Below are 10,185 nucleotides of genomic sequence, written 5' to 3' on the forward strand. Positions count from 1 at the left end.
GTGACCATTAGTGAAGCTGTTAGGATCAGCTTTTCTTTCCTTCTCCATGGCTTCAGATACCTGCATCTGCTTCTGGCCCAAGGAGTCTGTTAATCCCAATTCCTGTAGTCTGTCTGTTGAAGTCCCAACATCTGGCATGAGTTCTATTCTAACCTCTACATTATGCCTCAGAACAACTTCAATTGAATTGGTGATACTGCTCAAAAACCTCTCAGCTCTGGATTTAATATTGCCATCACAAAATGCTACTAAGACAATCAAAACACCTGCAAACAGGTTATCAGGATGGTAAGAGTAGACCTAGTGGATCAAACTCAGAAAATCTCATGATAAAAGTGATGTTTAGGTATTAAACTACAAAGGCCAATAATAGAGGATTAACTAAAAAATGTCCCTAAACATTTATAAAAAAAAACAGTGTGTGAAATATGTAAAGATTAGGAAAGATATTCCCCCATGCAAGTGAATCTACAGATAATGATTGAATAGTTTCTTCTTTTTTGGTGTTTATTTATAAATGACCACAACAAAAGTCAAACTGAATACAGACCAAATTGCTATGAAACAAGCATGTCCAATGTTAACTATGTATGGGCACTAAAGTGGTTGTTTACCGTCCGGTACCATCAGTAAGGCTCATGTCCAACAATAAAATCATTACAATGGATAATGGATCATCTGTGATTCTGCTAGCCAGATAGCCAATTAAACCCCCAATTCACTTGATAAACAGTACTTTTATCAGGAAGAGGACAAGACCCAAAACAACTCATTCCTCCCCATGCCACTCTAACCAAATAATTTGTGGATCTTTGCAATCAAAGATCCAGCCTCTCCAAAATAATGCCAAAAAACCAAGTCTCTTTTGGCTTATTGTTTAGTTAAAGCAACAAAACATTGCATGGTTCATATCTCCCTTCGGGAAATCCTGATCCAAGAATATGGAAGTTCGGTGTAATTGGGTTAAGAGAAGTGCAAACTCGTTTGCTGATGGTCTGGCTAGGCAAGGAGTGAAGTTCAGTGTAATTTTGGGCTCAGTTGTAATTGTTTTGTTCTATTTCAGCTTGGGATTTATCCTTTCCCTGGGGAGTTAAGATTCTTTAGCTCTGTGAGCCAAAAAAAAAATCCTGATGCAAGGTGGGTTATAGGGATGATTCCAAATGCAGGCTTGGGGGAGTAACCATGGTCAATATGAAGTTCCAAAGTTTTTTAATTTTGTTGTATTCATACTATATGCTCATTGTTACAATATCTTCGTTTCTTGGTATTAAACATATCAAAATTAACATTTTCTGCATTCCTATTGCAAGACTTCATTCTTCATTATACTTCCCTTGTGTTGAAAATGTTTACATCATTCCAAAATTTTGTTAAAATTACCAGCAAAATATCTTGCTCTAGAAGAATCAAAATCGTCCTTGAAATCAATATTGTGAACTTTGGTCTAGATTCTAGTTAGCTTACCTTATTAACCAAATTAGAAAATCTTTACAAAAGCATACATTTATATGTGTCCATGAACTGCACAAATCCATGAATACATGTATCTATTTCTGTAACACATGCTTTAATTGTACGTTTGTACGTGTATCAGTTTACATCAAGCATACAAATAACAGAACATGCACAAATTGCTCTGGCTTGGATGAGGGGTCTACCTTCAACATCAGAGATTGAAATAAGCTTTCCATGCTCACGTAATAACTGCCTCAACGTCTTAGAATGGCATCTATCAATGCACCTCTCCCAAATATCATCCAACTTGTCAGGACTTGTGCACCTGAAGACCCTATTTCCAGTCTTAACATCCTCCTGTAAGGCATCCGATCCACCATGCTCCAAAAATGGCTTGTGTGTGGACCTGGAATCAAAACTTGAACCATCAACAATTAAGGATGGATCTCCGCAAGGGCTGTAAGTTTCATTCACTGCTTTAGGCATTGTTGAAGCAGAAGTTGACTTCCTTGACACATGCAGAGCATCAGTCTTCTTCTTGTCAGCAGAAGCTTCCTTAGATGTGTCGGATGGATCTTCCTCAGTTGTTTTAGAACTTTGCCTCCTGCTGCTTGTATAAGTAGGATCAGTAGAGACAGCACCAAGTTGTAACAGAGCGGCCGTAAACCATGTTGAGCGCTCACTTGAAACCCTTAGTTGTTTTTCAGCTTCTGAAAGAAGCTTCAGAGCTTGCTTTAGTCTCTCCAACTCAGCTTCAGTCACTGGAGAACCAATGCACACCCCAAATTAGATAAATCTATTAGCAAATAAGAAAGCTAGAAAGAAAAATATAACAAACACAAAATTGTCTAGATATACAACCCAAATTGTCTGTAGTCTGAGGAAAACACACAGAACTTTAGCCAAATTCGGTTAGCAATTAGCAAAAACAATAGCTGGAAAGAAAGAACGTGCTGAATAATGTGTATATGTTAGTAAGCACATAGGTAGATGCGCTAGTTAAGTCATTGCTCAATAAAGAACAGCCTAATCGAACCAGAAATCTTCAGAACAGTGGCTAGTTTTGTCAACCCTACATGTTGCCCTTGCCACCCTCTATTTATGGGGCAATTTTAAGGAAAATGTTATATCTTACTTCTTGTTCAGAATAGTGGCTAGTTTTAAGTACTTTTCATGGACATTTCAGAATCATGAGAACAATGATGGCCAATATCACTTAAAGAGAAGTATAAAACAAGGCAGGGGTTGGGGTTAGGACTAGAATGTACTGTCAAGTCAACATATGGATAATCCAGAGGGTCCCCATTTGTCTGGATTCTCCAGATTGTATGGTCATCCAGAAGAAGTATATAAACATGACTATACATAAACAAAAATGAATACCTACATATATCAATTCCTGTTCTGAAAATAATAATCTTATGGGAATAAGATTATTATTTCTATTACTTTAGAAATCTGTGGAAATTAATATATATTAAAGTGAATAATGAAATTTGATAGATAGCATTTCTATTATAATCTAACACCAATTGTCTGGATGAAAACAAATCTTAGAAATTTACATCACAAAACCTAAGAATTTACTTATATGCTTCTCTAAAGAATAAGAAGACTAATAATAAAATAAGACTATCTAAAGATGATTTGTGATATTGTGAACAAACCATTCATTTATAGCATTCAAATTTCTGTATGCAAACATCTATAATAAAGTGGCCATCCTTCAGAGTTGAGTAGGGGGTGGGGTCCCGAGACTTTTTTCTTGATCAGCAACACAGAAAAGATTTCATTAATTAGAAAAATCAGGTTACAACAAGTTGTGAAAAGAAAAAACCAGCATTAGAAAGCTGACCCCATCTAAATTTACATTTGAACCCAAAACATGTGTTCTTTGTACCCCTTGCTTGGCTAAGCTATCTGCTAAACTGTTGGCAGTTCTCACCCATCTCACTCAGATTGGCATGTCCTTTGACAGCCATTTAAATCTCATGAATTTATTCCTCAAATGCCATGTCCACCCTCCCCTTTATGCAACCATTTTACCACAGTTTTCAAGTCTCCTTCAATGATCAGTCTATTAATACACAATTCTTTTGCCTATTCAACCCCGTATACTGCAGCCAAATGCCATGTCACGAGACTTGATTTGGGGGAAGATTTTTTGTTTGTATCCTGTTTGTCCAAAGTATAGAATGTTTTGTGAGTTTTTGTTTTTGAAATGGGGAGAGGGTGGCCATCCTTTGGGGCTGTTGTTTGTTTATTTGGCATTGCTTTCTTAGCACCTTATTGGTGGTTTATGTTCCTTTCTTTTTATTTTTCAATGAAATTTTCTTTTACTTACAAAAAAACATAAAGTGGCCATCCTCCCCTTTGTTTATTTGTAAAACACAACGGAAAAAAAAGGCAGATCCAACCTGTCTATGCTTTTACTTCTCTTTATTTCAGGATTTTGAAACTAAGGATTTGAAGATGGAATTTAATGAACTAACATAGATGCACCTGTCTATGCTTCAGCTAATAATTCCAGTATCATTAAACAAACAAAAGACAAAAATATAATAGAGCACACTTACAATTTCGACCCCCAAAGAATGAACCACTGCTTTTTGAATTGACAACATGGTAAGTCCCAGCAATGATATCCATAATAAGACCTGCCAATTGAGACATTAATGCCATTGGATCAACTCCAGAATCCATCAACTCCCGGGCTCTCTTTACTGTTTCTGCTGTGTCTGATGACATGGCCAACTCCAAGAGATCAAGCAGTTTTTCATCCGAAACAACCCCTACCTGTGGAGAAAGGAATAAACTATACTCGTATAAAAAGGAATAAACCATGACTAAAGATAATCGTTAATGATCAAAAAGTAGGATAACATGATTTGAACACCAAGAAGTAGAAAACAATATTAGGAAAACAGGAAAAAACAAAAGAAAGCATACCCCAAGATCATAGGACATGAACAGACAAAAAATATGCAACACTAATACTACTCAAAAAATACACCAAAAATTCCAATTATTCCAAATAGAGAAGTCCTATCCACCAATGAATTGGCAGCCCTTGGGATCCATTTGAAAGAAATGTTCAAAGTGGGTGCCCAGGACATTGCCTCCCTGATAGCTGAACAGGTTCAATCCACTAAATTATACAAGGAGCCAAGTAACCTAATTGGGAATATAGGACTAAGTCATTTAGAATGGATAGAAAAATTAAACATTTTCCCCCTTAAATACTTATAAAATATACAAAACTATAGCAAAGAGAGCTTGGCAACACCATTCAATGTTCTAAAGTTAATTCTTTTCCCCTACAAGTTTGCAATTGAGTATGCTAAATAAAGTTGAAACATTCAGCAGCCATGTTTCTGAGTAATGCACCAGTTTTGAATACCACTTTGCCAACGCCCCCCCCCCCCCAATGATGGGTAACAATGAGATAGATATATGCAAAGTAAAAAAGAATAAAAATAAATAAAAAAATAATGAAGCAGAAAATGTTGACAGAGAATGGTCAAAATTAATAAACCTAACCATTATGGATCAAAATAAGAGAGAGAGAGAGAGAATGAGTAGAGAATGCTTACAAGTTCATTTACCAAAGAGGTCGTAATCCTTTTCCCCAGCAAACTCAACTGGTCTAACATAGTTTCTGCATCTCGAAGTGAACCATCTGCATTCAAAGCAATTAGATGCAGTGCCTCTGATTCAACATCAAGATTTTCATCTACAGATATCTTCTTCAACCTGGTTACAATATCAGTGTCTTTGATTTTGTTGAAAAGGTATTTCTGGCATCGTGATAATACAGTACGAGGAACACCATCAATATCTGTAGTTATGAATACAAACACCACACATGGTGGTGTTTCTTCAAGAAACTTTAGAAATGCTGACCAGGTTTTGGAGGGTAATAGATGGCACTCATCAATAATAAAGACCCTGTAACGCGAAGAGGAAGATAGTGGCCTGCCTGACAGGTTTTTCAATAGGTGCCTGATTCTCTCTATTCCCTTTCTATTAGTTGCATCTACTTCTTTCAGATCCATATTCTTTCCAGAGAAGAAATCAGTGCATTCCCCGCAGAACCCACATGGTTTTGTTTCTTGTGTAGCCAGGCAATTCAATGCAGCAGTAAATATCCTAGCTGTTGTTGTTTTTCCAGTCCCACGGGGACCTTGGAAGAGATAAAAAGGAGCAATCCTCCCCCTTGAAACTGCATTAACAAGGGATTGCACAACAATATTCTGTCCAATTAATTCATCAAAAAACCTTGGCCTATATTTCTGGCTCAAGCTCCTAACATGATCTGGTGTCCCTTCCTCAGCACCTCCTGTTAGAGCTACTAGCTCTAACCCTTCTTGGCTCCTGCAGCTTGATGACCATCTCCTTCCATCCAACCGGCTTAAAGCCTCCAAGTCAAGCTCCCCAAAATTAGTAGAAAGCTCATCATCACTTTGTCCAGTGTCTACAGATGACCCTTCTGAACCTCTTCTTCCATCACAACCATTCGTCAATAGTGGTACCCCTTGTGCAGATCTTGATACAAGTTTCCGCTTATTGGACCTTGCCGATCGACGTTTATGATACAATGTCTGGCTTCCACATAGAATGCTACTTCCTTTTCTCCTCAAAGTATCAGAAAGCGAAGGAGAGTAACAACTTCCACAACCCCTATGTTTTGGTGTCCTTTTTGACCAATAACAAGGAATCCCACACCCTTGTCGCCTTGATAGTTCCAAATGATCCAATTCATCCCCATTGAAGGAAGCTGTTGTGCCATCCCAAGACTCAACAGTACTGGGGTTTTGGTTCCCATATTTATTATATGAACTTGTCGATGCAGGAGTATAAGAATAAGAGGAATCCTCTCTTTGAATACTTCTAAACAGTTTGGAAGAGTGGGACCAATTTCCATTCCGAGGCAGCAAGGGGGTTACTGATCGTGAAGTGTACCCGACCTTTTGGGTTAAATTATGAGTCAAAATTCGTAAGTCCTCAGAATTGCAGGTTTCTGTGTCATCAGATTGCTCAACTGAGTTATTTGTTCCCCTTAAAGAGACAAGAGGATATTCCAGTGATTTCGAATTTGTTGGGTTTTTTATGATGTGTTGTCTTGGAGCAGCAGATATCTTCTTTGACTTCCTGGTTGTCCTCCGCAATGGTGTCTCCAAACTTGCCCCTCTTGCTCTGAATACCATGACAGGGTCCTCAATATATGTGTCACTCTTAGAGTCTTCTTTATTGGCATCACTGGAGCTATCCTCAGGACTCCTAGGAACTGATCCTTCCATTCCATATTTGTCCCCATCTAATTTTGCTCCACTGTCATTTGATTTCACAGAGTGACTCCTCCAATTGTAGAGGAACACCTTTTTCCGATTGTTTTCACTTCTCAGTGGCAACTGGGAGTCAAGTTCAGAACATCCTCCAGCATGGTTTGCTCCACTGGAGTTTCCTCTGATTCCATTTCCATGGGTCCAACTAGAAGCTGCAGCCACTGATCTAGAACTCAAGGGAGACCTCCAAGAAGAACAAGTTTCAGGGTCACGTAGAAACCGTGCAGCCTTTCGAAGGGCTGTGAGTTCCTTCTTCAGGTGAAGCTCACTTGGATCAATCCGTGCACTTGACATTTGCAATTATGTGCTTAAAGAAACCCAACAGAGACCTAATATTAAATTCGAAGCCCATTCAAATGCATATACCCTCTAATGTCACAAACAGAACCCTTGGACTCATTTTAATAGTGTCTTTTTGTCTAACCTTGAACTCCAACACCAATATTCAGAATCCAATAAAAACATTGAAGGAGAATAATAACTGGTAGAAAACCAGATCTTCATTCTACAATTCCATACACAAAGACAAAAAAAAAATCTGTTAATACATACAAGCAAATTAATGAACCACATAGAAACCAATTAAACAACATACTCTGAAAGAAGACAAATGAACAATCAGCAACATCAGTTGAGATTAAAACCAGAAAATTTCGCAAGTCCAGTGGGAGAATGAATGTCCAACCATAGAGGCATGAAGATGTTATAAACTATCAGAATAGTGTATGACTATAATCTAGTGTATTTTTTATGTGCCACAGTAACCTCTTGTATTGGTCCAAGCGCTAATTTGGGTGATCCTAATAGCATGTCAAGAGGCTTCTCTAGTTTATTAGAGATTGATTTTTGGTGCATTTCAAGTTTACTACTGGAAACAATAAGATGATGCATATATTGCCACAAAACCCCTCCATACACTGACACACATGCATTATCCAGGTTCTCTATTTTCTTTGATAATCCATATTCAGATTATCTTGAGATATTGCCCAACATCTCAACCCAATAGTAGTTAATGTTGGTGATAGGATGTCTAATACACCCTCATAATTTTTCCATACCACTCAAAATAAAAATTGTGAGCATATAGTTGACTATTTTAAATGTTTATTCCCTTAAATAATACAGGGAAAGATGCTAAGATGATCTGGATAAGATGGGAGTCATGCAATGTGACTCCTATAGAGAACCATCATATAAGGTAACATATAAGGCCCCAAAAAATGGAAGGAAGTCCAAATCAGGAGTTCAATTGTTATGTCTGCACCAATGATAACATAACATTCAGATCTTCAAATTTAATGAGAATTTCAGGTAAGCGATCAGGACCCATGAAACTGTTTCAATTTCAGGCTACAGCCAGTAGGATGATGAAAGTGGGCCCACTTCCATGATACAAATTACAAAATTATGTAGGTTGGAAGGCACTCTATTTTTAGTAAAGAAACCTTCTTTAACACAAATACACATGCATGGGTGCATACTTACTCAAGACACAAATAAAAGCACTAGATTGAAATACACATGACCTAATGATGAAAAAAAAACATTGCCACATCTTCAGTGTATGCTTTGAATGCTTGGTTTAGTGCTTTAGCCTGCACTATGGCCTAATACAATATGCTCTCAAGCATTTCAAATCCTACAGTGTTGCACCTTCGCAATTCCACTTTTCCAAAGATCAAGGTCATGCAATAAAAATATATGCCAAATCTACATGGTTACCTGTCAGAAACAGAAAGACGAAAAAAGATAGATTTTCAAGCTAACATGCTAAAAAAAACAACCAATCGAGTATTGCAATGCGGACAAGAAAACTAAGATCAAAGTAACTGCAATCTCACAGGAAAAACAAGAGTAGATTCGGTAATCAAATACCAAAGGATCTTTTCCAAAAGAACTGTCATCTTACAGGAAATAAAAAGTGTAATATCATCAGGAAAAAATCAAGGTTAGAGTAGAATCAGAAATCTCAACAATGTAACATCATCCAAATGATGTCAGAAACCAAAAACTAGGAAAACCCACACATTTCTATGGAAGACACAGACGACGATACAAATGATCGGCACTTGAGCAGGGGGGAATCGATGGCGTTAGGCTAGATCTCAAGCTCTTCCCAACATTTTTATCTAGAGTATCAGTTTTCCTGAACCCCAACTTGAGCTTATTGGTGAAAATGACTTTGGCTTAAGCTCCTTCTCAGGGTAAAATAATGGAGAAAACCATAACAGCATCGGAAAGATCATAAATTGATAAAACAACATTCATAGGCCATCATGAAGATCTTCTCATCTGGGTTCTGTGATTGCATCATGAAGAAGAAAACGCAAGTTCATGAAGTTCACCCAGAAGAGTTTGTACTACACATGAACTTGCAATGCAGCACGGTAAAAAGAACAGTGGGAAAAAAGTGATCTGGGTCTCATTACTTGAACCCATTCATCCCAAAGAATCAAAAATGGAAAGAAAAATGAGAACAAATGTAGTAGCAATGTCAACTGGTTCAGATGCTTCTGAGATGAAAAAAGACAGTCTTTGATCATAAGCCGCCAAAACATGACTCGGATCGTGCAATTAAGCATCAAAAGGAGAAAAAAAAACGAATTCGCATTTTAACACGAAAGTCCCCAAGACATCACAGTGAATAGATCTCAGCTTTGGTACGGAGAAAAGAAGAATTTTCAGAACAAAAAGGAAAAAAAATAAATAAAAGTTACCTGTAAATCTTACTGCTTTCAGCTGCAAGAAGAAGAAGAGGAAGAACTAGAAGAAGAGGAGGAGGAGGAGGAGGAAGTGAGATTCACATGATTGGCAGAAAAAAAATTGGCTTTTAGGCAAGTATTACAGAGCAATGAAGACTAAGAAGATCCTCAGATCTGACAAATTAGTATGTAATTTCTAGGGTTGTAGTTGGCGCCCCACCTTGCCAAAAAATAAAATCAAAACTCCCTCCAAACCCGCTGAGATTGATTCCCTTTTTATATTCTGTAATGTTATCAATGGCAACATCCTCCCCGCCCTTTAATGAATTAATTAATGATAACCCAAAAAGAAGATTTTTCTGATTTTCTTCCATTTTTTCCCTTTTCATCACTTCACTTGTGTCTGGGTGTGTGAAGCTCGTACACTTTCACACCAGTTATATGAAAGTTTTTACTGCAAATCCTTTCCCCCTACAGGCCGTTTCTTCTGTTTTTCATAAAACAAATTGAATTTAAAATAAAATCCCAATATTAAAACGGGTTTTGAGAGGGTGTTGATGGGAGATGGTGATGGGGAGTTAAGTTGGCTCAGGTTTCCATAAAAATAAAAAATTTTGGGGAGTCCATGTTATTAAGCTGTGACAAGAATTGACAACGACCCAGAAAAAGACATCTTATTG

The 10,185-nt window shown here is 37.5% G+C and overlaps 1 protein-coding gene across 2 annotated transcripts in view; it reads right to left on the bottom strand.

Moving 5' to 3' along the window:
* LOC104593900 (protein STICHEL) overlaps positions 1-9,918 on the bottom strand; it is a 19,842-nt gene extending 9,924 nt beyond the window's left edge. The window contains exons 1-5 of one of the 2 annotated variants that reach the window (XM_010253978.3): positions 9,521-9,918; positions 5,049-7,305; positions 4,032-4,251; positions 1,659-2,216; positions 1-266 (exon numbers count right to left, since the gene is read on the bottom strand). The exon at positions 1-266 is cut by the window's left edge and continues 542 nt beyond it. In XM_010253978.3, the coding sequence (XP_010252280.1) occupies positions 1-266; positions 1,659-2,216; positions 4,032-4,251; positions 5,049-7,094 (3,090 nt within the window). In that variant the 5' untranslated portion in view covers positions 7,095-7,305; positions 9,521-9,918. Of the gene's footprint in view, positions 267-1,658; positions 2,217-4,031; positions 4,252-5,048; positions 7,306-8,828; positions 9,054-9,520 lie in introns of those variants that run through there. The other variant, XM_010253979.3, reaches the window with a different exon arrangement.
* Between the last annotated feature and the right edge of the window lie 267 nt (positions 9,919-10,185).

This window comes from Nelumbo nucifera, chromosome 5 (genome assembly GCF_055504915.1).
Source record: "Nelumbo nucifera cultivar China Antique chromosome 5, China Antique-T2T, whole genome shotgun sequence".
Classification (NCBI taxonomy): Eukaryota; Viridiplantae; Streptophyta; class Magnoliopsida; order Proteales; family Nelumbonaceae; genus Nelumbo; species Nelumbo nucifera.